We start from the raw sequence: 25653 nt of genomic DNA, 5'->3' as shown, positions 1-25653 counted from the left end.
TTCTGCCTGTACAGTTGAGAATAATAAGGTTTCAGCCACCCGGAGCAGATGCCGATTTGGAACTGCCATCAGTAGTAACAGGTAGAGGGCCAAGCTCGTCAAGACTGACCCCACGAATCCCGCCATGGCAAGCATCCTCTGGTTGTCGTGCGCAATGTTTAGCTCACGTATGAAGACTTTCTAGCCCAAGGAAGTCCGCGACATCAAGCAGTTCATTGAGATCGCTACCCGCAAGGATGCGACTGGTGCGTAGCAGGCCCTTTGCATACTCGGAAAAGTGAGATATTAACAGTCAATGTGATGCTTGTCTGGACGCTCTCGTCATGTCGATGCTTGCTCTACAGAGGCGCGGATAAAGAAGATTGCCCCTCGGGTCGTGGGTGCGAAGACCAAGACCAAGTTCAAAATCAGGTGTTCGCGCTACCTCTACACCCTCTCCCTCGACGACCCTGAAAAGGCTGAGAAGCTTAGGCAGAGCTTGCCGCCAGGTACGTGTGTCCCTATTTGGAACTTCTACATGAAGTCAATCGGAATGTTGCAGGCCTCCGGGTAACCGACGTCGAGAAGGTCACCCCCAAGAAGAAATAAAACGCCTCTCCGACCTCCGTTCTTGCGGTTGCTGTGCACTAACCAAGGGCTGGTTGTGTACCCCTCTATAAGGGCTATGAAATCAGGCGAGTGCGGACAGCGTTGGGGCTTTTACCGGTCGGCGCAACGATGGACAACGTGGGCAGGGCTGGCGAGATGATTCCTCGTGAGAGGATATACGGATTATTGCTGTGTGCTTTTATTTCCTTTAAGTCACTTATTATGCGTGCATATCCCCAGCCCCTTACCTATTCATGCGAATGCCTTGAGACCGTTCGGGTGCACCTACTCAGGTATGTCGCCCGAGAAGTATTAGAGGGCTCTTCCCGCATTCACGACGTGGCCATCTCAAAACGGTTACGATAAGCCTCGACTTCGTGTTGCGCCTGTGTTGAACAAACATGAGCCCATGGAACCACGAGCAAGCCTCACATATACACGTGATTAACATACACTTAGGTGCTTGTCAGCGTGAGTCCGCGCATTCTTGGTGTGGGTATCAATGGCAATATATCCATGGGTCATGCTTAGCTCTTTCCAAGCGGTGGCTCCGCTTATTCCATGGTCGTAACGTGAGACTCGCAAGAATACGACTGTGAACAAGAGATAGCTGCCGCCATTTACCTCTTCCCATGCATGGACAATATTTATCATTACGCCACGAAGCCAGGGACAACATGGCTGGATCTGATCACAATGCTCGGTCATTTTAGTGTGGGTTCACATGAACCAAGGATAGGTATGAGGTAGCAAGCTACCAAGATTACTTCGCGGCAGCAATATGAAAGTAGAAGGCTCTGAAGACGATGACTCGGACGCAGTACGTATACCAAGTATTCAGTCACCACCTCCTTAACTCCACACATAAATGTGAGTCTTGGTAGGCGTACAGTACGACCTTCCCGTCTGGTTGGTGACAGGTGTGCAGCTCAAATCGTCCGAGTTCACACGATACTTTAACTTGCTCCGAATTGATGTATACTAAGCTGCCCGGCCTGGGTTTCTCGAGTCCAGAGAAAAGTCTGATATATAATCCCGGGCCCCTCAGTCAATTTTTCTAGTCAAAAAAGGCCAACGGCGGATCTATGATGAGTTCAAAAACGATCTACTCCCAAACAACCAACTGACACGCCTCCCGATTTAGAAACGACAGATGTGAGAATATTACAGCGCGAGTGGGAAGCCCCGGCCAGGGGCAGCATTGCATAGTGATATGCTTTCCTCCACAGCCTTGTCAAGCGTCGTGGGAGGCTGGTCCGCGCGATAACGCTATTTCAGTGGGAGGCGTGTATCTATTATCGTTCCTATCATGAATGAAATGACCAGATTATACAACTGTTTCGCAGGCGTATACGCGTGGCGCGTAACTTGAGTGCCTTCTGGCGCCCGACAACATAATGGTGTGGGCACCCCATCTTCGCAGCTGACAGTACACAGATGCAATAGATTTGCTGTATTGTAAAAATAAAAAAACTCAAGCCAGGCCATCACGCTTCTAGCATTCATATTCGCCGCATTTTATTGCGACGTAACCGGCTGCGTGCCTCATCCCTGCGACAACCCCGTGTCGCCCTCACCGGAGGACTATTGCAAACGGCTATGTCTATTTACGAACCAACTGGCTCGGATGGTGATTGTGATACTCATGACGCCAAGAAACGCGCTCAAAAGCTCTCGAACACGCTGACGAAGGATATCCTCAGCCTTCCCGAGTACACCATCTTCCTTGCAGGCTTGATGCTCATCTCGGCCTCAGGAGACCATCAAGGCCGTACGTGAACACAACTTGACATAGGTGATGACTCAGTTATCTGCACCGCAATCATGGGAAATTCAGTCTCCTTCAGCTCAGGCACGCGTCACTTCTGTCAGATGAAACTTTCTCGCACCAGCTATCGAAACGACGGGCATGCTGCGCGGGCAACGGCGCGTTCCACTCGACTGGTTAGATGAGCCAATTCTGGCCATCTCGAAGAACGTTCGCGCCGCGATGCTTGCTTCATCGCCTATTCCATCCGATCTAGAACCTCACGTTTCTGGTGGTGGCAACACGCCCAAGTTGATACAATGCGATATGCTCCTTTATGAACAAAGCGGAAAGTCTGTGTGCACCATTAAAGTGCCAGGACCGAGCTGGTTTTGGGGTTCAGATGCACCTTGTATGTGGCGGGTTCCATCAGCGGACCTGTGCCCGTTACCGACTCTGGCAATAAGCAGTACTGTAGGCTGTGGCCTCGCAGCGGCCCGCCGCTGACGATGCACGAGTGATCCGAGTCGTAAGCGGGCCGGTAACCTGTGCACGGGGTCCGACAAGATTAACGCTCCGTATAAGCGCCTGGTTTGTGTCCGGAACCTCACCATAACCATCTGCCGAGGATGCTGAACCGTGGTGTGTCGCGAGATCAAGTTTTATTTTGTATTTTCTGATGCGTTTCTCTGACAGATCCGAACCATGACCGAGCTTCAGTCTACTAGACCGGGTGTTGTTACATCGCGCATCATGGTCGATGTAGGCTGAGCCCCGTCTCCAGGCATGCCAGTGACATGTCGATTTGGCACCAAATACGAATGTAGAAAGCACTTCATGTGCAATGCGAGGGTTATGTGGGCCATATATGACCGGCATCTCTTCGACACGATGCTCAAACCCTTTGCGTGGCAGTCTCTTTACGGTCAACACTATGTCGGACATTCCTCGCACACTCCAAGGACTACTGGCCTCGAGAGCCCAGGAAAACACTACCGGAATGTACTTCCTTGACCTCCAGGGAAATGTTGCGGAGACAATCACCTATGCCAATCTGTACAGCGACGCTGTTTGTGGCTCACAACGCTTGCTTGCGTCCGGATTGAAGCCCGGCAGCGACATCGTTATCGCGATTTTCGCCGACCACAAGCAACACATCCGGCTCTTCTGGTCCTGTTGTTTTGGTAAGCCTTCATTCTCGGGCATCATGAATCGTGCTTATTGCCGTGAGCAGCTGGTATCCCTATATGCCCCATTCCACCTTTTCATCCGGATCCGTCCCGCAGGGCTGTATTCTTCGCTCACCTGCAAAGCCTTTTCTGCGGCCCAGTAGTGATCACAGATGACGCGACAGTGATAGACGGCGTCAAGGCCATCGCACCGGAGCTACGGGTCATGTCCTGGGCGACTCTGTCGACGCGCAACACCGATAGTGCTGTATTTGCACCCCCGTTCCATTCCAAGCCGAGCTCTCCGGACGATATCGTCTGTCTCATGCTAACGTCTGGGTCTACCGGGAACTCGAAGGCTGTTGCTCATTGCCATTCCAGCCTCCTGTCAGCTGTACGCGGGAAAGTCAAATGCCACGGGACGACGACGAGCTCGCGATTCCTGAACTGGATTGTGTTTGACCATGTTGCGTGCGTCACAGAAGTGCATCTGCACGCTTTAGCTGCCAACGCGAGGTAAATCTATTTCGTTGTCCGGCCCAGCTCGCTGAACTCAAGAGCGTCCCCTTAGGCAGTACCATGTTATCCCGTCGGCAGTTATTCAACGCCCCCGCGGCCTGCTCGAGTGGTGCAGCCGCTATCAAATTACATACACCTTCAGTCCAAACTTCCTCATAGCGCAACTCTGTCGTGACGTCGCGGTGTCACCGTATGAACTCGGGGCTCTGGACCTGTCCGCGCTTGTCGCGTTCATTTCTGGAGGAGAAGCCGTGCCGATCAAGACGGCCGTCGCGTTTGCCGACCTCCTTGAACTCTTTGGTGCTCCTCGCAACGCTTTACGGGTCGGATTTGGCATGAGCGAGACCGCCGTAAGTTGCTCCTCGTGCTTTCAGCCAACGTTAGCTTACCGTGTCCCAAATTGGAAGGCTGGTTGTGTCTACAATACTCGTCCTGTTGGACGCGACGAGCACCCATCAACAGAGAAGTACCTGTCATTGGGTCAGTGTTGCCCAGGTACGACGCTGCGCGTTGTCTCGCCGTACACTGGCGATGTATGCGGCCCACTCGAGTCCGGGAAGCTCCAGCTGAAGGGTCCGACTGTCTTCCGCGAGTACTACAACAACGTCGAGGCGACGGCGGAGTCGTTCACGGCTGATGGCTGGTTCATCACCGGGGACAGCGCGATGGTGGACAATAGCGGAGATCTGTACCTCGTCGGTCGGGACAAGGACCAGGTCAACATCAATGGTGTCAAACACCCGAGCGTCGACATCGAGCACTTTGTCGAGGACAGCGATATCGAGGGTGTCATGTGCTCGTTTGTGTTCGTCTGCCCGATGCGCCTGGCCGACAGCGATACGGACACGTACTCAGTGTTCTACCAGCACAGCATCCGGGTCGAGGACGAGCTCAGCGAGGGGGACGTCGCCGTGCTGAGGGAAACGAACCACGCGATCCGGAACTGCTGCATTGTCATATGCTCGCAAGCACCTCATGTCGTCCTTCCCCTTCCTCGGAGGTCATTCTCGAAGACCGCTCTCGGGAAGGTATCGCGCTCGTCTTTGATGGTCGCCTATCTTGGCGGAGAGCACAACGCGCTGGTACAGCGCCTGTTGTCCCCCTCTCTCTCCAACGGGTCGGCAGCCAAGGATGAGCCATCCAACGCGGTTGAAGAGATCGTCTTTGAAGCCGTTGCGGACCTGACACACGCCCAGCGTTCCGAATTCACTCGTGGCTGCAGCCTATTTGCTCTGGGTGTGACGTCGATGCACCTGGTCCAGCTCAAGCACCGTCTTCAACGCGATTTGCAGATAAGAGATATCCCGGTTATCGCGATGCTGCGCCACCCACAACTCGGCCAACTATGCGACTACCTTCGGAAGGCGCAGGAGAGCGTTAGTCCGCAGCAGGAGCCCCGGTGTTATCACCCGCTAGTCCCCTTACGTCCCCGGGGATCCATGCCGCCCATATTCCTTGTCCATCCCGGCGTAGGCGAAGTCCTCGTGTTTGTTAATCTGGTTCGTGCGCTGCACAGGGCTCATCCCCTCTACGCCCTCCGCGCCCGCGGTTTCGACCCGAATGAAGACGTCTTCGAGTCGTTCGAAGAGATGGTGGCGGAGTACGTTGCTGCGGTCGAGACACATCAGCCGGCAGGTCCGTACTATCTGGGCGGGTACAGCTTCGGGGGAGCGGTTGCGTTCGAGATGGCTAAAGTGCTAGAGGCCAAGGGGAAGCGAGTCGCATGGGTCGGCATTCTCAATCTGCCGCCATTCATCAAGTCTCGCATGGACGAACTGACTTGGACGGAGGTGCTGCTGAATCTCTTCATGTTCATCTCCCTTGTTACCCCTTCCGACTTGGAAGCGACTAGATCACAGCTGCACGCGGCCTTTCCTGGACTTCCCGATTCGACCTCGGAACCGGCGAACGGCGAACAGGTCATAGACTGGCTACTTTCACGATCAGACCAGGAGCGACTGAGCGAGCTCCAGCTGGGATCCGACGAGCTGCGGCGCTGGGTCCGTGTCGCCTGCTCGTTGACTTGGCTTGGGCGTACGTATCAGCCATCGCCACTGGTACGAGACGCGCTGGTCACCGTGTTCTGTGCCACCCCGCTGGCGTCTATGGGCACGCGCGAGCAATACAAATCGGAGAGGCTCTCGCAGTGGCAGAGGTTCTGCACCAATCTCGAGCTGGTGGACGTCGACGGCGAGCATTACACCATGTTGTCGGACACGAATATAGACTCCTTCGCGAGGACTTTCAGCTCCGCCCTTGACCGTGCGTCCGCGCGCAGCGTGACTGGTGGCCTGCAGAAGCTGGACTTCGAGAGCGTTCCCATCGTCGACTTCTCTCTAGCACGGACGGACTCTCCGAGATATTACGACCAGTTGCGATTTGCATTAGAAGACGTCGGATTCTGTGTGTTCGTGAACATTCCTGGTTTCGAAGGTGCATTCCAGCACGAGCTGTTTGGACTCGCGGAACGTCTATTCAACAGGCCGCAGCAATGGAAGGACGCGTTAGGGACCAGCAACTCCTGTGCTCTTCGTGGATACTTCCGTGCTGACGATATTCCGGGGCCGCACAAGGTCTGTGTACTGTCCGTCGTTGTTTTCCGGTTACTGAAGCAACACATGGACGAACAGGCGTACGCTGAAGCGTATCGTTTCGGGCTGGAATTACCAGCGCCTGAAGGGGATGATATTCCGTTCTGGCTCAAGCTACATGAAGGTATATGCGCGTTTACATCGTTATAGAATGACACCTACGGCTGTTTACACCGCCTTTTTCCAGGACCGAATCAGTGGCCGCCAGAGGAGGACCTGCCGAAGTTTCGAGAACTAATGCAGCTGCTTTTCAGTCGCTACCATGCGCTAAATCTCTCACTCAATAGCCACATCTGCCACCTACTCGACATCCCACCGACCATGCTCGGCGATTACTTCCCACAGAAGACCGAGTTCAATTGTGCGATTTGGCACTACCTCCCGGTTACTCCAGAGATTCGTGCGAGCGCGCAGAACGGGTTCGCGCAAGGGATGCATGAGCATCGCGACCCGTCCACTTTCTTGACATGTCTCATTCAGTCGCGCCCAGGCCTGCAAGTTCAGAACCATGCTGGCAGGTGGATTGATGTTCCGATGGTGGAAGGAGGCGTAGTGTGCAACATCGGTACGCAGTCTACAATTTGCTGCCTTGACTCGGTTCTGACCCTGTTTTGGCAGGCATGCAGCTGATGAAGCTTACCGGCGGGAAATTGGTGGCAACCACACACCGCGTCAACACGCTACGAATAGAGAAAGACCGGTACGCAATTTATTGCTCTTATCGTCAACAAGGCTTACATTCACTCCACTCCGGAAGTTATACCATCCCGTATGTGCTGTCGACCAAGCTGGAAAAGGCCGTGGTCCCTTTACCCCAATTTACTTGTGAAGACGCTGCGAAGTACCACGTAGCGCCCAACGCTAAGATTCTGAAACTCATGAGTATAGCTGACCCTTTGGAGCGTAGCGGGTATGCTCGTCTTAGCCTATTTCCTGCTGCTACTCGGAAGCTCTATCCCAAGGAGTACGAACGAGCTCATGAGCTAGGCTTGATGTAGAGCTCAGGATATACTTGGTCGCTGCATATAATAATAATCACCGATGTGGCGCTGCTCAGCACATTGTCACCGTACGAGCTTGTATTCTAAGCCTTTCCGGCAATTTCTTCGACCTGGTACGCACATAATTGACGCACTCGCGCCAGCTCATGTTAGTAGCGCGTCCTTCGAGAGGATCAAAGGTCCCGGCAGCTCTGCCCCTCCAACATCCGCGGAGCAACCAAGTACCATGGGAAAACTCCACGAATGTCGTTGCAGAACCTCTGGACTGCATTCAACAACGCCACTCGTATGCCCAAGGTCCGCCGACCCAAAAATCGCTGGAGCTGGATAGTTGACTTCGCGTTACTCATCTTTTTCTACCAGACTTTTAGGTCGCGGAACATCACTGCGTCGCGTCAGATCCCATATAGCGGTAGTGGGTTAGACCTGTCTTTATCCGTCTCGTTAATTCCGACCCGTTACCGGGCTTATAACAGGAACGACTCTCGTATTCGACACCTTGCTAATATTTTCCACGCAGGACTCATCAGTATCTTCCTTGTGCCCTCCAAGGTCTGCAGAGTACCGGTTCTGGCTCTCAGGGTCTTCGCGCGTGTTCTCCATGGCGAACGTCTCATTTTCACGATACGTACCCGTGCCAGCGGCTTCGACGCGGGCGAAGAGTGCTCCAGAGTCTTCGAAAATTTAGTCGAGATCCATACTGCTTCCATCGCCGCACTCCACCGGCCAAGGCCAGCCGTATAGCAGGCCCAGAGCGAGAGAGGACGCCTGGTCAGGCACAATCTGTTCAAGCTCGCAGAGCACCTGAAGCATAACGCCGCCGCAGGAGGAAGCTCTGGGCGCGAGGACCAAGGCGTCAAACAACAGATGTGTTAAGTTTCCGTTTCTCATCGGGGGAACGTTTCTGATACACGGGAAGCAGACGCCACTTCGTAAACCAGAGATCTAACATCCGCGAGAGCCCGAGTTCCTCTTTCTCAAGGAGGCGCGTTTATTTCTCTTGAGCTGAATATGGGTCTGATGGTGACCTCTGATGATTCGGCAGCTTCGCATGACTGGCTAGGTTCCCAGAGCTTGTCCGATTACCGCTAAGCGCGAGACCTGTTTCTCGCGCTCGTCAAGCCCATCTGCTGCTGTTTGACATCCTACAAGCTATACACACTGATGATTAGTCCCATAGAAAACCTAGTTTGATTGTTGGCCTTAATATCCGAGTTCCCTGTGTGCACGGCGATTTGAAACGCACGAGTGGGCCCACAATATTGTGGTCTAGCCCGCTACAGAATGCGAGGGTAGTGCGCTGCTTGAGCTAGTGCACCCTAGTCTGCGGACGCCGGAAGCAGAGTTTAGAAGGTACATCCGCTACTTCTCCTTTTCGCCAAAGCGCTTCGTCGCTTATCGGCTTATGCTCGCAACAGCTCCGTGGTTGGCTGCAGGAACATCGGAACGCGTGCTGTAAAATGACCGGGATATTCCGGTGTGCTGGCGCTCCCTGCCTTGACACTTCACCCAATACTGACTGGCTGTCCATTTACTATGCAAAGATGCGTTGTTCCACTATACATCGATCAGCGTTGGCAAGGCCACTGCCACCATATCTGACTGCTGTGCCGTGTAGTATCATGCGGGCATGGGGCCAAATTGATGATATGCCCTGCCAAAATAGATGCGGTATAGCTCAAGGACATCAGCCAACCAGTGTTCTGGCGGATATGGCCCATTCTGCAGCCGGAAAGCGGTAATTTTCAAAGTTCTATATGAAGATGTCTATCCCGTAAGTAGTATGGTATTCTCGTCACTGACCACATGCTTGAAAGACAGGTTGAAGTCGGAACTGTCGAACAGCTGTTCGCGCTAGAAAACTGGCACACGGCATGCAGCATGTCGGAAGCAGCATGCAATAAGCCTGTGAGATACAATACAAATAGGGTATGCGTTCAGGGACAGATTCGACAGCCAAGTGATAGCTACCAGCTTCGACCAGGCACCACAGTCACTTCGTGGCGTGGTCAGTCACTTGTGACTTCTGGCTTTCCGGGCCCCGGCCTCATGACCGTAGTCCATCGCAGGCTAGCACAAGCTCAACATGAGCATGTGAAAATGTTCCTTAAGCAAGCAGACGTGCCTCCTACACTCGCCCACGCACTGCCATGGTACCGCCTACGGGGTTTCTATTCCTGCTTTGGCCTGTGGCAGTGCTGACCAAAACTTGCTGATGATCCCCATAGCAGATTTCCGCTGAGCTATTCGGTTAACTGATGCACCTACATAGAGCTTGTTTATAGATTGAACGACCTTCGGTTACCTCTCCAGTGGTAGGTCTGTGAGAGTTGGCCTCAGATCTGCTATATCCCCAGTACCGACGACATGTCAACACCTACCGCGAGCCCTCCGGTGCCGAATACTGCGACAATCATCCTTCCTCCAGGCTTGACTCTCGACCAGTACCTTACTCTCCAGGGCGATGCAGGTAATTACTAATAATATCAATATCCCAGGTGCTATCTGACGCATGGTTTCTTTGAAGTCAAAATCGCAATCACAGTCGCGGTAGCCTTTGCTATCATTATTTGGGACTAGTGGGTTTGTTCCTCACATATCGCCGAATTTTATTTACCAGAAATGCAGCTTTGTTTTGCTCCCAGACGAGCTCATGTTGTACACTGAGAAAGATTCGAAATTACTGCGAGCACCTAATACCGTCTTGTACGTGCACCTACCGCTGGTGGTATCTGTTCATAGTTGCTAATGAGCTCACTAGCTTCATTGTGCTACGTTACTCTGCAATACTCGCTACCCTTCCGTCGCTTTTCTTCACGTCAGTGCAGAATCAGCACTGTCAGGCAGCGGTAATCCTCAGCCAGGTTGGCGCATGCCTCGTAGTGTTCTCGTCTGGCGCGATTTTCTGCTTCCGAGTCCACGCCATGTGGCACGGCAATAGAGCCGTCTACACACTCATTACGATCGTATTTCTCACGATGATATCCTGCTGGGTGTGTACAATGTCTTTCTAGTGACACCTCTGCTTACCCCTAGTAGATTGCAGTAGCCACACAATACGACGCCACGACCGGGCCTGCCACGCCGTTCGGCTCGAACTGCCAGATGCACCCCATCGTGTCCTGGGCACCGATGAGTTTCGGCTCCTCGGTCCTCTTCGACTCGACCATCCTCCTGCTCACCATCGCGAAGCTTCCACGCACCCGGACGACCAGGTCGCATGTCGGCCGCCAGATCTTCCGCGACACACTGATGTACTTCGCGCTCACGACCGTCACGAACGTCGTCGTGCTGAGCATCCAAGCGCTCGGCGAGGCGCACGCGATGCTCAAGCCGACCGCCGTGCCGTTCTCGACGGTCGTGACCGCCACAATGGGCTCGCGCGTCTACCTCAACCTCCGGCTCCTCGAGAAGCGGCGCCAGGTCGAGGCGGAGCGCATCCCCCTCGCGATGCCGATCGCAATGCCGCGCCCTGGTGCCGGTCACACCAAGAATAGAATGAGCGGCACGACGCACGTAGAGAGTCTCCTGAGCACAGCGCAGGCTCTGGGTTCCATGGGCTCCAAGAAGGACGACCTCGCTGCCGAGACAGCCCAGTCAGCGTCCTCTCTGGACATCGAACGGCCTTTGTAGGCCAGGATAGTTTTACCCGATTTCCAGGATATGCGACCGAGCTGTCACAGCGGCGGGCAGATATGATCGAGATTTGGCTCTATCTTTATTTCGTGGATGCTGCTTCTGTGGTCCTCCGATATTTAACTTGGAAAGTAGTCATGACTGTTTAACGACTGAGCAATGAACCTGTCATGTTTTTGAATAGTAATAAATTTCCGTCGTCGCTCTCACATCTTCTGTTTACATTGACTACGCTGTATCGCCAGCAATCGAGCGAAATGTCTGGCTTAGCAAGCGGACGGGACATTCCCCGAAGGAAGTGAGGCTTCCGTGAATTTTGGCTGTACTTGAAGCACTTCTGGGGTAATGATACCACTCTTGGACATACTCCTCTGTCGTCGCTCGGCATTCGGACGCATCTTGTGAGTGTAGCAGTGTAGGGTGGGGCCCTCCCAGTGAGAAGTGGACCATACTGACATGAGGTAATGAGTACATGCGCATGCAAGCGGAGAGGGAGAGTAGCCATGGATCCCATGCATATCTCAAGAATGAGGCTGGTTCCGCCGCAGGGAAGGGAGGCTCTGTCGCTGAGCGCTCATTATGTGTGCCATTAGCTCAATGCTGCCGCGTCGGCGTCGCTGGAATTCACAGACGGCTACAGAGTAAGACAAATATATTCAGGCAGTACTTGGCAGATGGCAAACGGCGTACTAGGCCGAGGTAGGCAGCGCACAAGCGGCAGCGGCAGTGCGGTAACGCAGTAGCGGTGCCAGCACATCAAGGTGCGGAAGTCAGAGACCGCTTGGGTTGACAGACGGTCGGCATATTTGGAGAAGCGTAGCATGGGGATCAGGCGTCGTGGGCGCGCGCAGGGTCGTCGCGGAGATAGCTAGCGCCCTGATGCGAGTTGGACTCAACAAACCTTCGTCCGTCATTCACGTACAGTATTGTGAGAAAGACGTGCACACAGAAGCCTTCCATGATCCTGGTCTCTTTCTCAGGCCGGCCTGCGAACAGTCGTGGGGACCATAAACCTGGTCTCAACCCTTAGAAAACCGAGAGCCCCCTGGCACCACCCGCTCGGGACCGTTGCAGTGTGCGACCAGCTATAGCATCCGTCCTCATCAGGTGTTGGAACGATGAGCTCTTCGAATCTCGTAAGTGCTTGATGTTGGAAGGTTATGGGATTGCGGAACGCTCGAGGATCGTGTAGATGGCCGCCGTAATCAATCACGACTGTCAACGCACTCGGAACAGAAGTCACCCAGCGGTCCTCTCTGGGAGCAGGAGACGATCCCTTTCAATGGCCACAGTTACTCACGGTGCCGTATCATCGTTTTAATGGACCACAGGCTGCCAACATCTTCGCCGTCGTGTCTTGGGCAACATCACGGAACATTTCGCTTGCGCTGCACTGAACACACGGTTCCCTGTCTGGTACGCCGTTGCGCCTCATGCAGAACATCAGTGCAGCTGACGCCCAGATCTCGAGGACAGGTAAGAGGACGCTACCCCTTGAATGAAGCCTCTCACTCTGTACGTCCACCATGGCGACCGTCCCCACCGACCCCTACGAGCTCTTACATTGGAACATGGAACTCGGTATGCTCAAACAACTGCTCAGGCTAATGTCTGCTGACAGTTCCATGTTCACATGCAGCCCACGCGACATATGAGAAAGGATACGAGACTATCCTTCCTCTACTCGACAGCCCGCCCGAGCGCGACCTGAAGAACTTCTTGGGCTATTGTGAGGCGTGGGGAGAGTCGATCGTCCATCACCATGATACAGAGGTACAAGAACGACTTGTAATACCTAGCGCATGATTGATATTCTGATGCGAAATTATCGCACACAGGAAGCATCCGTCTTTCTCATCTTAAACAAGAAGATGGACTTTTCCCATGAGCAAGAGCAGCACAAAGAGGTCCATAGCTTCTTGGATAACTTCCTTGCAAAGATTAGGAGCGCACAGAAGGACAACTCCAATTTCAACGCTGCGGAGCTCAAACAGCTCATGCAGTCATCAAAAGAAGCGATGGTAGGTCTCTCAGCTTCCCCGCAATCTCGTCCTTCTCCACAAACATCCGATTCACCCTTCCTGTAGTTCACGCATTTTAGCGAAGAGCTCGTGCACATAGAGGCCTCCAAGCTCAGGGAGGCAGGCTTCACGGAGGCCGAATGTCGCCAGTTGATCACCGACATGGAGAAGCATGCGAAGAATAACGGCGACCCGTTCCTGGTGGTGCCCTACATGCGCAGGTAAGTCCGCCCGGCGCTCGATGGCTCACAGACTGACACCAACCTCTGCTAGCCATACGCCGCCTGAGTACAAGGACATCTGGCCGCCAATGCCATGGATCCTCCGCAAGGTCGCTGTGCCGTACTTACTGGCGAAGAAACACTCGGGGTAAGTCCGTCGACTCGGCGGTATATCATTCCGCGTCGCTCATGGTAGAATCATGCCCAGATATTGGAAGTATGCTCCGTATGCCATGTCTTAGCTCCCAGCAGTGTCTACATCATGCTGTCGTCATGTTGTAGTGAGCGTACCATTTGCGGATTTCCCCAGGACGATGTCGATGACCATACCCGTGCAGAATGACATAAAAACGGCATATAAGTCTGCTACAAAACCTATGATTACAGTGCTATGACTGGTCTGGATGCAACGCCTTTAGCCGCAGTGAGCATTACGCTTCAAACATGACCGCATACTGCCGTCGCATACCCTGTCGTGCGGGATAGGTGAGATAGAAGGGCACTGAACATCCCAGATGGGTCAGAGGAGCGGCGTGCGAGCACCTATGTCGATTGACCGCCTCTTACGCATGACAGCAGCTCACACTTACATTTACACTTTTCTTCCCATCCTTCAATATTCGCACTGGGACCGTGCCGAAAGGTATTTTCACAGCTGGAACCTTGCGGCCCCCGGCTGGTCACCATGGAGGTGGCCTGTTCATCCGATAGAAGAGAGAGTGGCGTTATCATACGCCACCCATTCCATGCGACGCTGCGTTCCTACAGAGTCCCCGGCCCATATCCCACACGTCTCCCGATCCGCATCCGCGTCTAAGCCAATGCCCACTCCGTTTCCAGCTACTTGTACACTGACATCCTGCACTCCAGGGACGCTGTAGAGCTTATTCGGACGTATCTTGACGCGTCCGAACACGCTACGCACCGTCTAGTACTAGCGATCGCAAGTAGCGCGTTCTGCATCACTGCGGCAGCAATACGTTGTCGAAACGTAAATGTACGCCGTCCTGTATATTGAACTGTGGCTCGAGAATATACGTGCGCGGGGTACGAAGTCAGTGCTTCTGACCTGAAGATAACTATTTTGGTGTCGGAGAGCGCGCTCGCGGAGCGCGCTATATCAATATCACGTGATAATCACGTGATATGAATATTTTCATCTCTCTCAAGTCTCAACCATGATGCGCCTTAGACTCTTGATCTCACGACACGCTGCAAGGATGCGAAGGAATCAGGAATGCGAACCGAGATGCCAGTGGCTTTGTCTGGACGTGCTCCTCTGAACTTGGTAGCACAAGCCGCAGGGGTCGAACGCTCTATACGGCTCTGCCGCGAACGGAAAGCCTCGCAGCATGCTCGTTCTCCATACTCTGCAACAGGTCACCGAACGCTTCCGTCTAGCAGCAGCATCTCAGCATATTTTATCATTCGCGGTCTTCAAGGTCCCATTAGGTCGCGACGCCATTTGACCAGATCGTGCTCCTGAGATGCTGCACCCTAAGTCCATTAATGCGCCGGATCCGTGGGACGTAGCATGCAACACAGATTTTCTGTTCCGCCAGATGCATAAGATAATGTTTACGGATACATACAGGTCGCGTTAAGTTACTGCTAAGAAACAGAATATGAGAGATGCAAGAATGTCCGGAAAGCGGTGAGTTTGATGATTTGGAAAGATGCCGTACATGCAATGCAAGCTGTTGATGAGTAAAAGTAGCAAGTCGTGAAGGTCATAAAAGATCAGTGTCGAGGTCGTGAAAAGTCATAACAGATATATGGTGTGTTTATGCGCCGCCTTTGCGCGGCGAGCTGGCGGGCGAGCCCGCGACGACGGAAGAGGGGCGGTCGAGACGGCTTCGCAGACGTTCAACTTCGCGCTCGAGGCTGCAAGACGGTCAGCGCAGGAGTAAAAGGCGCATGTCCACGACTTACTTAAGTGCCTTCTGCTTGAAGTCCGCCGCCTCGCGCTCGACGCGGCGCTTCGCAAGTTGGAGATCGTTTTCAGACGTTTGCAGCTCGTCCATCGCCTGGCGCATGTTCAGCACTTTGATTTCGTATTGCTTGACTTCCCCCTCGAGCCGCTCGCGCTGACGGTCCGTCTCAGCGAGCTGGAACCTGGTATCCCGTGCGGTGTGGTCCGCTGAGCGGTTGAGGCGCGAGCCGTCCTTGGACGACTGGTTGAGCTGCTTCGTGAGTTCCTCGATGCGGCTCTCAAGGCGCCGCGAGGTCGTTGCAGGCCTAGGCGAGTTGAGCGACTTGGTCTCAAGGTCAACGACTCGGACATTGAGCTCCTTGACTTGCTTCTCCAGGTTGGCCTGCCCCAGAGCAGTCAGCTCCAAATCCACAATAACGCTCCGCATGGCACTTACATTCAGCTTATCGAGCTCAGAGTTCTCGACTCTAACCTTGCCGAGCTCGAGCTGACTTTCGGCAGCGTATGTCTCTGCCTTTTTCATCCTTTCGAGCGTCATCGCGACACGGTCCGCCTGCTCCTCAAGCGCGCGCTCGAGGTCCTGTTTCTTCAGACGCAACTTCTGCAGCTCAGTTTCCGAGCTCAGCTTGCTTGCATCGACGTGGTCGAGCTTGATGGCTTCGAGCTCCGCTTGCAGCCCGCGCCGCGCCTTCTGGAGGAGAGCACGGTCCGCCTCCGCGTCATTGAGCACGCTGCGCAGTTCGCGCACCTGCGAATGCAAGGACACGATCTGGGACTGCTGTTCGGTCTGTGCGGCAGAAGCGGCCTCATAGGCATTTGAAAGATCTTGGATCTTGGTTTCCAGGCGCTCCTTCTCTTTTTTCCATGCTCCGCCATTGTAGACTTCGTCATCGAAGCGCAACTGGAGCTCGTCGTAGTCTGCTCGAATCTTGCGGCTCTCTTCGCGAAGTCTGCTCATTGTGTCCCGTTGGGATTGCAGTTCTAACCAGACTATTAGCATACTCTCCAATGAAGCGTACAGGTCTCGCCTACCTTCGCTCAGTTGAGCAAGCTCGGCTACAAAGACGCAATCACGTCAGTCTAGATGCAAAGAAGACAGACGGAGACGTACTCTGATACTTCTTCCTCGTTTGATCAGCAGCAAAATCGCGCTCAGCAAGATCCTGCTGGTTTTGCTTCCTCGCATCCTCCATCTCCTCTTTGAGACGTTGTCTGAGCATCTCAAGATCAGAACTCTCGCGGCCCTCTTCTTCGAGCTTGGCCTGCAGATCGTGGATGCGTGTCTCGGCGGTCTTCAGGCGCTCCTCGATTGCCTGACGATCTGCGACGGCCTCTGCCTGCGCTTTCTCCGCATCCGCAAGTGCTCGGCGAGCTGTAATAAGGTGATCAGCTAGATGAACCACGCTACTGGAATCCAACGACCCACCGAAAGCTTCCGCGCGGACAGCCTTGGCCTTGGCGATCTCGGCTTCCTCAAGGCGCCGCAAATATGAGTCAGTCTTGGCCTTGTAGGTCTCGACGGCCTCCTTGAGCTCGGAGTGGATGGTTGAAGACGTTGATGAGGTGATTTCAAGCTCCTGCAGACGGGCCTGGAGCTGTCGCCTGATGTTCGTCTCCTCATTCTTCGCCATCATCTCTACTTCCAGGCGGTCTTTGAGATCTGCAAGCTCAGCCTGAGCCTGCTTCTTCGCTTGCGTAAGTTCTTGCACCTGCCGGCGCTGGTCTTCGAGTTCAACGTTGGCCGCACGCTGTTGGGCGAACTGAAAAGTGATGAGCTGCGCGTATGTGCGTAGTTACAATGAGTGCAAAACCTACCAGGGCTTTGCGAGACTCTTCCAAGCGAGCATAGCTCTCGCGTTCTCCGACAAGAGTATTCTGGAACTTCTTCCATACCGCCTGCACGTCCTGGAGCTGCGCTGCTTCTGCTGCACGGCGTGCCTCCGCCTCATCCTCCAATAGTTCCTGGAGCCGACTCTTCTCGCGAGCGAGCCTGGCACGGTACTGCTCGAGCGATTGCTTCGAGCCGTCGCTGTTCTCGAGTTCGGCGGTCATGTCACCTAGGAGAGCTTCAAGGTGTTGCCTGACGCGAGTTGAAGCTACCATCTGGAGCTCGAGTAGCTGTACCTCCTGCTTGAGCGCATTGACCTGCGCTTGCTTGTCTTGGGTACGGGGCGAGTCAGACTGGGGCTCCTTGAAGCGGACGACGCCGTTCTTCTTAGGCGCGACGTTTGCCATGACTTGCGTAGAGCCAGTGTTGGAAGGGCGTACGATCTGCGATCTGGAGAGCATTTCGCGTTCGAGTTCCTCGTCTGCAAGCTGCAGCTCACGCAAGAGTCTGGACTTGAAAGCCTCGTCCTTGGGCCCACTCATGATGAGGCGGCGGATTTCCTGGTGCTGGCGGTCGACGTGCTCCTTAATCCTCACAGCGACAGTGCTCGACATCTCAGCGTCCTCTAGTTGTTGCTCGAGCTGACTGATCCGAGACTCGTACTGACGTTGCAGCTTGGCGAGGGAGTTGGGGGTTTCCGATCCGTCGGCCAGGCGAGCGAGCTCGGCCTCGAGGTTGTCCTTCGCCTTCTGGGACGTGGTAAGTTGATGAGAGACGTCCTCGATCTGTGTATGAGCAATCTGCAGCTCATTCTGGAGGCGTCGCGCTTGCAGCTCGGTGGCTTCACGAGAACGCTTCTCAGCTTCAGCTTCGGCCAATGCACGAGCCACCTTCTCTTCCTGTGTCCGCATAACCTTCGCCCGAGTTCGGAATTCTGCCTGTTCCCTCTCACGTTCACGAACAAGGTCCTCGGCTTCGGTAGTGAGACGTGTCTTCGACTTCTCGAGAGAGCGAATATAGGCAGCCTGCTTCTGCAGCTCAAGCTGTGCGTCCGCGAGTTGACGATCAGTAACGCGCTTGGCCTCCTCAAGTACATGGACATGCTCGACGATGGTTTTGTCTTGCTTCGCTTCGAGCTGTTTGATCTCCCACTCCCGCGCCTTGAGGTCGGTAAGAGCCTTGTTAAGGTCACGATCCAGCTTGATGTTGAGGTCCTTCACGCGAACAATCTCGGTTTTTCGAGTTGTCAGCGAGTGCTCGAGCTGCTTCTTCTTGGCAATCTCGGACTCGAGCTGTTTCCGGTTGGCCTCTAGATTGCGATCGTTAGCGGCCTTGTCGCGCTCGAGCTGAAGGACCACATCCTCAAAGTCTTGGTACTTGGACTGAGCGGTGGCGAGCTTGCGCTCCAGAGCCTTTAAGTGATGTCAGCACGAAATACTGGGGATGGCGGAGGTGATATCATACATCTCGTTCTCTGAGAGCGTCTGCAAGCTGACTCTCTAGATCTATCTGCCTCGAACGAACGGACTGCAGGTCGGACTCAACTGTCCTCTTTGTCTTGACTGCTTCCGAAAGAGCAGCCTCCGCATCCTTGAGCTTGACCTGGCTAGTGGCCTCACGATCCGAGAGAGATTTGTGGCTCTGCTCTAGCATCTGGTGTTCGCGAACGAGGGTGTCAAGCTCGACCTTCAGCTTGTTCTGGCCTTCCAGAGCCTGCTTACGCGCATCGCTTAGGCTCTGCGAGAGACTAGCAACCTGTGAACGCAAGTCGGCGAGCTCCACTTCCTTACTCTTGTCGGCTTCGCTCCTCCGCGTCTCCTCGGTGACCTTAGCCTGAAGGAGAGAGCGAAGCTCGTCAAACTCCTCCTGCAGCCGCGCGTGAGCTTCCGAGCCACGTTTGCCGTCGTCTTGCTGAGCCTGCAGCTCTCGAGAGAGGGTGTCGACTTGGCCCTGGAGCTCAGTAATCTCCTTGAGCAAACTGCCACGCTCCTGCTTTGACTTCTCAAGATCGGATGTCAGATGAGCGACGTCGTCTTCCTTCTGCTTGATCATGTTCGTGTACTCTGTCGCGGTGCGTGCCATCTCAGAGAGCTGTTCCTTGGACAAGCGTGCCTCACGCTCCAGGCTCTCAGCCTTCTCGCGTAACGAGTCCCTACAGCCCACAGATGTTAATGGTATGCTATGCGTAAGCAGCGAGACCATACCTGTTCAGGGCCTCATTTCTCAGCTTGCCGTCCAATTCCGACATTGCAGAGTCCATACGCTCCTTGACGCGAGCGACGTCTTCTTCCCGCTGAGCGACGAGATTCTGGAGCTCCTCCGTCGCCTTTTGCAGCTCCTCTTTCTCTGCGGTGAGGATGTCTATGTCTTCCTCCGCTTCGTTGAGGTTCTCGGTCAGCTCCGTCTCCTTCTTAACCCATTCCTGCTGCTCGGCCTCAAGACGCACGAGATGCTCCGCAGCCTGGTCGAACGCCTGCTGGAGGGTTCGGTGCTTCTCCTCGCTTTCCTTCTGCAGCTTCAGCGCGCGATCAAGCTGTGAATCGAGGGTATCGAGGTCCGCCTGGAGTGCGGCAACTTCGTCTTCGAGCTCAACCTCGTGTTTCTTGCTGCGTTCGAGTAGTGCGTCCTTGTCGAGAGCGAGCGCGCGTTCCGCTTCAAGGTCTTCCTCGACTCTGCGCTTGTCCGCCTCCAGGCGCATGCGCAAGTTCTCTAGCGCCTCCCGCTCCTGCTTGTCACGTTCTGCGCGCTCCTTGATCAGCGTAAGCTCCACTTCTTTCCGCCGCAGCTCCTCATCGTTCCGCGTGCCCGCAAGCAGCGGCCGCACTTTTGTGTACAGCTGCCACCATGGCCAGTCACGCAGTTCGCCGTAAACGCGTGCATTCCGCTGGATTGTCCGAATCGCCACCGCGCGGTTTAGCACCTTTTTGATCTGCCGACGCGCTGTCCACTTCCGTGCGACGGCCTGTAACCTCGAGAAGATATCGAACAGGAGGGTATCGCGCCGCTCTTCGAGCTCAGCGAGAACACCGGCCTTGAAGAAGACTTTCGATGTACCAATCCTGTACAACGGCTTGTCAAGCTCGAGAGCGTCGACCATGCGCAAGCAAGCTTTGCGGCCGTCCATGTAGCCTCGCGGAATGATACCCGGTGTGAGTACCTCGTACCGCTGACGGAACTCAACGAACGGAAGACGATTGGGATATCCGAGCCGGGCGATACGAATACCTTCGAGCACACCATTGCATCGTAGTTGGTCGAGAACTAGTGGCACGTCGATCCTGCCTGGTTTCTTCATCGTGTTCGGGACGATACACCTGACGAAGTGGGGTCGCGTCGCCTGGAGTTGCGACATGAGGCTCGCGAGCTGCTCCTTGTGGCGCTGTCCGACGGTCCTGAACGCGCCCTTCTTGGTGACGCGCTTCTTGCTCTGCGTTCCAAAAGCGGTCGCATGGCTCGAGACGATGCCGGGTGCATCGCCGTAGTCGGAGAACAAGGAAGCGACATACTTCTCCGCGGCGCCCGCTAGCACGCGGGTGAGGTTGTCGTTAAGCGGGTCCTTGTTCTTCTCCAACCAGCCGTCCGTGCGGTACTCGACGCGTCCGGCATAGTGGTGCACGAGGAAGCCTTGCTCGAAACGCGAAGGCTCGTACTTGAGCTTGCCAGGGTGCTCCTCTTCGCCGGGCTGAGTCTCCGACGCCCAGATCGAGTGCAGCTTGTTCGTGAACGTCAAGTCCGTAGCCTTTGGCATGATACATTCCTCGTCAAGCAGGCTAAGAATGCCTATCGCGTTGCCGCTAGTCTCGATGAGGTCGATTGTTGGCTGCAAGTCCAGGCCGAAGTTGACATAGTCCCACTCGATGCCCTCTCGTGCGTACTCCTCTTGCTCGAGCACAAACATATGGTAATTGAAAAACTGCTGCAGCTTCTCGTTTGTATAGTTGATGAGCAACTGTTCGTAGCCGTTGATCTCAAAGATCTCGAAACCGGCAATATCGAGCACACCGATGAATGTCGACTTCGACGAGGGCCTATCGAGGGCACGGTTGATCCTATCGACCAACATACCGAAGGACTTCTCGTATAGCGTCTTGCAGAGTGCCGCTAGCTCTTCGACAGCCTGCTGGCGCGTTCGTGCCTGGGTGACCCACTCTCTTCCGGCAAGTACCCGCGGGCGGAGCACGGCCCTGGTGAAATCTGATACAGGGATACCGAGAAGATGACAAGCGCGCTCAGCTTGCGAGGGGTCGGGCATGAGTGCATCGTCTGAGCGTGTGGAAGTGATTGTTATGTTGCCGATATGAAGAATCGCCGCGACGATACGAAAGAGGTCGAGTTGTTCCGTAGGCGTAAAACCGACAACGTCCAGGGCGTTCCTGAGCAAACTCCACTCCTCGCGGTCATCGATACCATCGACTTCACGTCTACTCTTGTTTAAATATTCGTAATCCTCCACACCGCCGCCCAGCAGCAGCGTCTCTGAGACATAGCTAAGCGCCTAACCTCGATGAGCCGTAATACCCGACTCACCTTTCAGACTGCCGTCACCCTCCATGAGCTGGTAGAACACGTGAAAACTTCGTTCAGCGTCACTGCGTACGACGACTCTGCTCTTCTCGAGCAAATACCAGTCGACATTAGCACCAGCGATGCTGCCGTCGGGCGCGAAGCTAATCCGGATAAACTTTCCGAATCGACTCGAGTTGTTGTTCCTCTGTGTCTGCGCATTCCCAAACGCTTCGAGGATAGGGTTCGCCTGAAGAATCTGACGTTCGAGCAGTCCAAGTCGACCCTTCGAATTCAGCTGTATGCTACCCGTCGAAGATGCGATGGAAGCAGTCTTGGCATGGCCGGGACCTGTGTTCTTTCGGAAGGAGGAGTTGCGCGGCAGGCCAGTGGTAGGCATGCTGGAAGTGAACGAATTGGAATGAGCGAGGGAAGGTGACTGAGATTGTGATGGTGTGCCGGGGGCATGTGTGTCGGTAGCAATGGCAGCGAGGTACTGGATGACCTTCTTCGTACTTTCTGTCTTTCCTGCACCAGATTCACCGCTAAAGAATGTTAGGTCTGAGCTATACTGTTACGGCGCGTCACATACGTGATGAGGATACTTTGGTTCTCCCGCTCCTCGCCCATACTGACCCACGCGCGTTCAGCAATGGCGAAGATATGTGGCGGGCTCTCATCACGGCGTTTACCTCGGTATTGCTGAATTATCGCGTCGGAGTACAGAGGAAGGTTTTGGTATGGGTTTATGGCTACCAAGAAGAGTCCTGAGTAGGTCTGAAAGCGCGAGGTCAAAGTTCGGTTCAGGGCAAGTAAATACTTGGCAGAAACATACGTAGATAGCCCCAGACCCATAGCGCAGCCTAAGGTTGTGTACCACACTCGCTTCGTTAAGGAACGTCAAGTCTGCGATGTCGTCCACCCTGTCGAACTTTGGAGGATTCATCTTCGACAGCGCGTACAGTGGTAGCCTCCGGATCTTGTAGTTATAGTGAGAACGCCTAAGACAGCCCACATAACCGGAGAATGCATACCTCTCCTCCTGCAGCCATTATCACGTCTCCCACATCGTCTTCCTCCTTGACCACCCAGCCGGCGAGGTACCCATCCTTGTCATCCGGTACCCAGACCCATTTCTTCTCGTTAAACTCGGCCTGCAGAGCCGCTGCGCGCGCTGCCTCTGCACTTTGCGAGGGCCTTGGTGCAGGCATCGTTGAGTTTTACAGGTATCGGTACAGAGGCACAGCTGCGTATGCACGTGTTATGTCGGTTGAAAGATGGTGCAAGTCCTAGACGTGCCGGGTATAATTCGTGTAATCCCGTAACTATACAGAGGGGGCTTCCCAGGATATGGATGAGGAGTACTGCCTCGTCTAGAGGAGAAAATCGAGAAAACTGAATGGATATTGCCCCCGGCGGGAGATGGGCGAGCTGCGACCTGTATGGCGCGTGACATCTGATTCAATCCTGGTCACAGTATAATGATCCGCGTTATGCGTGACGCGCCTCGCGCCTTCTGCCTCTCTGCTCCGGTTTCTTTGGTTAAAGAGACGAGAGCTCGAATCAAGCTGCCTGTGCTTGACTAGTTTTGACAGGTACATGCCCCGAATGCTCGTCGTCGTGCACTGTGAAGAGTCCGATGACGAGATATGATGACCTTGACCGGGCTCAAGATTCGCGCTGAGTCTGTTGACGCGACAGCATCTTCCTGGCGAGTTGTGCACTGCATGGGGACCGTCCCCGAGTATGTCAAGTTTCACAAGAGGGCGATGCGTAAGCAGCTTCAGTGATTACTTGCTGGTCCTTGTTCTTACCCGACTTCGCGTTGCTACACTCCATTCAGATGTAGGCGTGCGCAATGTCATTGTCTCACCACGGTGCTGGGCGGAACAGCGTAGCACCCCGTGATTGTCGCAGATATATAGCTATCGATGCAGTCGGTGAGTTGTCGAATAATCTGGAGACAGCCATGTCGCAGACGAAGCTTATCTCGTCAGCAGACGATACTCGCATTTATGCAAACGCTATAGGAAACGCGTCGAACCCCGTGCTAGTCTTCATACATGGATTTTCTGCGGACAGCACTGTTTTCAATGACATCTTTCATAGCGCGAAGAACTCCACTAGTTTCTATCTGGTGAGCACTTCCATGCTCAGCACAGCGCGCGAAATTAATGCCCGGCGGAATAGGTGCGCTATGACTTGCGCGGCGCTGGCAGGAGTGGCAAGCTGACCACTGTGGAAGGCTACGCGTCCAAGAAGTTTGCAGAAGACTTCGCTGCTGTGATGAGCGCTTTTCAGCTGCAAAAGCCTATCACTGGGTGGTAAGCGCACTTTTTTCCGGCGTAAAATTAGCCAAAAACTGATCCAACAAGGCCCCAACTTTATCCGGTTTTCACCTGAAAAAACCGAAGGCAAAACTCATTTTTCCGCCAGTTTTACTGTGTTTTAGACCCTTTTGGCTGGTTTTGCACCGGTTTCTCCTCAATTTGCATCGGCGTAGAATCGAGGAATAACGGGGCCTTGTTTAGCCGCTTTTGTCTGAGTTTTCTTGAGAAAAAAACTGCGCTTACCACCCTGTGTATTATCGTGGGATGGTCAGTATTCTATCCATGCTTTGTAAGTTGCGCTGACTCAAGGTCGACCCACAGGAGCATGGGAGCAATAGTCGTCAATGACGTCCTCTCCCACCTCCCTGTCGGCACGCTCACAGGCGCTGTCTGCATTGCGGCCTCACCATGCACCACGCCCAAGATCATCGCGTCCTTCAACCCCATTGTCAGACCAACCCGCCTCGGTCTCTTCTCCACAGACGTAGCCATCGCCGAGCGCGCCAATCTCGCCCTTGTCCGCATCCTTTTCCTCCGGGACTCGTCCCCTTCAGAGAGCTTTAAGGGTAACACGATGCGCGCGCTTGAACAAGGCAGCGACTTCCGCGAAGACAACCCGGTCGTGACGTGGGAAACGCGTAGTCTCGTGCTCGGAGCGTCTTGCCTCACGCCAGTAGCACAAAAAAAGCTCCTCGCGACACGCGAGCACGACACCACGGCGGCGCTCGCAGCGATGCGGGAAGGCTTCCCGCTGTTGGCGATCGTGGGCTCAAAGGATGCCATGGTCAATGCGCAGAAGTTTAGTGACGCTCTGAAGGAAGTTTGTACGAACGTCCAGGTAGAGGTTGTTGCGGATGGCAGTCATGCAGCATTCCTCGATGCACCGGATCAGGTCATGAGCTGGATCTTCAAGTTCGCGGAGCGTTTCAACTGAAGCGCTCCATAAGGCGAGATGGAATTGTAGTTATAGATAACGAATACTGTATTGCGCAGGGAGAGTGAGATTGAAGTGGATGCGGATGCTCTGATGACGGTTTGTTTCTAGTGTGCTTCTGATCCGTAGCACAAATGGCCTGGTGCCACAAAGCCTTTCGGAGGCGCCTGTCCTGTCAAGTCCGCCGCATCGTTCTGTTAGGTTGCTTTTGTTCACATCGTCTCAGAATATACGTAACTCCAAAATAACGATTATTATCCGCAAGAGTAAGATATAGGTAGAACGGGTATAAATACTATAGACAACGTCGAAACATTCTTCGCTGGCAACCTGGGTACCACTAGATTGAGAAGGCCTGTAGTGTGCAACTGAATTTTTCGTTAGATTCAAAAACGAGAGGAAATATGCTTGAGCACCTACTCTTCAAGAATATAGTCCGCACTCCGAACAAAAAGCCCATCCTCTCCCATATATACCGAGTCGCTGTCGCCCACAACCAGCCCCGGCACCTCGATCCGCTTGAACGGCGCCGCAGTGCGCACCGGCTTCGCCCACACGCTCTTTGTCCGAGCACAGGAAACGTGAGAACGCACACGTCCGCGTCCTCGCCGACAGTGAGCAGGTCGTGCATG

At 54.3% G+C, this 25653-nt stretch overlaps 9 protein-coding genes across 9 annotated transcripts; 5 read left to right on the top strand and 4 right to left on the bottom strand.

The window, feature by feature from the left end:
* Positions 1 to 97: 97 nt before the first annotated feature.
* On the top strand, positions 98 to 832 carry PHACADRAFT_259313 (uncharacterized protein). The gene is made up of 4 exons (XM_007397771.1): positions 98 to 127; positions 185 to 245; positions 345 to 488; positions 542 to 832. The coding sequence occupies exons 1-4, from the start codon at positions 125 to 127 to the stop codon at positions 586 to 588; spliced, it is 255 nt and encodes an 84-aa protein (XP_007397833.1). The 5' UTR covers positions 98 to 124; the 3' UTR covers positions 589 to 832.
* Positions 833 to 3269: 2437 nt separating this feature from the next.
* Positions 3270 to 7612, top strand: PHACADRAFT_197555 (uncharacterized protein; the record flags this gene model as incomplete). The annotated part of the gene is made up of 8 exons (XM_007397770.1): positions 3270 to 3519; positions 3570 to 4020; positions 4076 to 4373; positions 4431 to 6596; positions 6654 to 6738; positions 6802 to 7179; positions 7233 to 7314; positions 7372 to 7612. 8 exons carry the CDS (start codon positions 3270 to 3272, stop codon positions 7610 to 7612), a joined length of 3951 nt encoding a protein of 1316 aa, XP_007397832.1.
* A 2160-nt stretch (positions 7613 to 9772) lies between these two features.
* Positions 9773 to 11320, top strand: PHACADRAFT_259306 (uncharacterized protein). The gene is made up of 5 exons (XM_007397769.1): positions 9773 to 10085; positions 10143 to 10194; positions 10244 to 10321; positions 10377 to 10608; positions 10655 to 11320. The coding sequence occupies exons 1-5, from the start codon at positions 9983 to 9985 to the stop codon at positions 11246 to 11248; spliced, it is 1059 nt and encodes a 352-aa protein (XP_007397831.1). The 5' UTR covers positions 9773 to 9982; the 3' UTR covers positions 11249 to 11320.
* Positions 11321 to 12781: 1461 nt separating this feature from the next.
* PHACADRAFT_259303 (uncharacterized protein) lies at positions 12782 to 14067 on the top strand. Its single transcript, XM_007397768.1, has 6 exons — positions 12782 to 12832; positions 12891 to 13024; positions 13090 to 13272; positions 13339 to 13493; positions 13546 to 13641; positions 13702 to 14067. The coding sequence occupies exons 1-6, from the start codon at positions 12823 to 12825 to the stop codon at positions 13733 to 13735; spliced, it is 612 nt and encodes a 203-aa protein (XP_007397830.1). The 5' UTR covers positions 12782 to 12822; the 3' UTR covers positions 13736 to 14067.
* A 1222-nt stretch (positions 14068 to 15289) lies between these two features.
* Positions 15290 to 15580, bottom strand: PHACADRAFT_58510 (uncharacterized protein; the record flags this gene model as incomplete). Its single annotated transcript, XM_007397767.1, has 2 exons — positions 15290 to 15377; positions 15426 to 15580. Coding segments are annotated over 2 exons (243 nt in total), but the record flags the coding sequence as incomplete, so codon positions are not given.
* Positions 15581 to 16840: 1260 nt separating this feature from the next.
* Positions 16841 to 18421, bottom strand: PHACADRAFT_259301 (uncharacterized protein). Its single transcript, XM_007397766.1, has one exon. The coding sequence runs from the start codon at positions 18163 to 18165 to the stop codon at positions 17158 to 17160; it is 1008 nt and encodes a 335-aa protein (XP_007397828.1). The 5' UTR covers positions 18166 to 18421; the 3' UTR covers positions 16841 to 17157.
* A 296-nt stretch (positions 18422 to 18717) lies between these two features.
* Positions 18718 to 21746, bottom strand: PHACADRAFT_259300 (uncharacterized protein). The gene has a single exon (XM_007397765.1). The coding sequence runs from the start codon at positions 21504 to 21506 to the stop codon at positions 19434 to 19436; it is 2073 nt and encodes a 690-aa protein (XP_007397827.1). The 5' UTR covers positions 21507 to 21746; the 3' UTR covers positions 18718 to 19433.
* Positions 21747 to 22170: 424 nt separating this feature from the next.
* Positions 22171 to 23187, bottom strand: PHACADRAFT_124584 (uncharacterized protein; the record flags this gene model as incomplete). The annotated part of the gene is made up of 4 exons (XM_007397764.1): positions 22792 to 23187; positions 22593 to 22736; positions 22350 to 22534; positions 22171 to 22302 (listed from the first exon to the last, which is right to left on the bottom strand). Coding segments are annotated over exons 1-4 (636 nt in total), but the record flags the coding sequence as incomplete, so codon positions are not given.
* Positions 23188 to 23726: 539 nt separating this feature from the next.
* Positions 23727 to 25021, top strand: PHACADRAFT_197551 (uncharacterized protein; the record flags this gene model as incomplete). The annotated part of the gene is made up of 3 exons (XM_007397763.1): positions 23727 to 23894; positions 23948 to 24081; positions 24409 to 25021. 3 exons carry the CDS (start codon positions 23727 to 23729, stop codon positions 25019 to 25021), a joined length of 915 nt encoding a protein of 304 aa, XP_007397825.1.
* Positions 25022 to 25653: the final 632 nt, after the last annotated feature.

This window comes from Phanerochaete carnosa, assembly GCF_000300595.1.
Source record: "Phanerochaete carnosa HHB-10118-sp unplaced genomic scaffold PHACAscaffold_7, whole genome shotgun sequence".
NCBI classification, from domain to species: domain Eukaryota; kingdom Fungi; phylum Basidiomycota; class Agaricomycetes; order Polyporales; family Phanerochaetaceae; genus Phanerochaete; species Phanerochaete carnosa.
The sequence above is the reverse complement of the archived record's forward strand: the minus strand, read 5'-3'. Positions and strand labels throughout refer to the sequence as shown.

Bases quoted from the DNA above. Each gene is read 5' to 3' on its own strand.
- PHACADRAFT_259303 (XM_007397768.1), top strand. The intron at 13,273-13,338 runs GTAGGTCTCTCA...CCCTTCCTGTAG, and splicing joins AGTCATCAAAAGAAGCGATG to TTCACGCATTTTAGCGAAGA. The intron at 13,642-13,701 runs GTAAGTCCGTCG...AATCATGCCCAG, and splicing joins CTGGCGAAGAAACACTCGGG to ATATTGGAAGTATGCTCCGT.
- PHACADRAFT_259300 (XM_007397765.1), bottom strand. From the start codon at position 21,506: ATGCCCGACCCCTCGCAAGCTGAGCGCGCTTGTCATCTTCTCGGTATC.
- PHACADRAFT_259301 (XM_007397766.1), bottom strand. From the start codon at position 18,165: ATGCGGACACAGGAAGAGAAGGTGGCTCGTGCATTGGCCGAAGCTGAA.
- PHACADRAFT_259313 (XM_007397771.1), top strand. The intron at 246-344 runs GTGCGTAGCAGG...CTTGCTCTACAG, and splicing joins TACCCGCAAGGATGCGACTG to AGGCGCGGATAAAGAAGATT. The intron at 489-541 runs GTACGTGTGTCC...GGAATGTTGCAG, and splicing joins TAGGCAGAGCTTGCCGCCAG to GCCTCCGGGTAACCGACGTC.
- PHACADRAFT_259306 (XM_007397769.1), top strand. From the start codon at position 9,983: ATGTCAACACCTACCGCGAGCCCTCCGGTGCCGAATACTGCGACAATC. The intron at 10,322-10,376 runs GTACGTGCACCT...TGAGCTCACTAG, and splicing joins CGAGCACCTAATACCGTCTT to CTTCATTGTGCTACGTTACT. The intron at 10,609-10,654 runs GTGTGTACAATG...TACCCCTAGTAG, and splicing joins TCACGATGATATCCTGCTGG to ATTGCAGTAGCCACACAATA.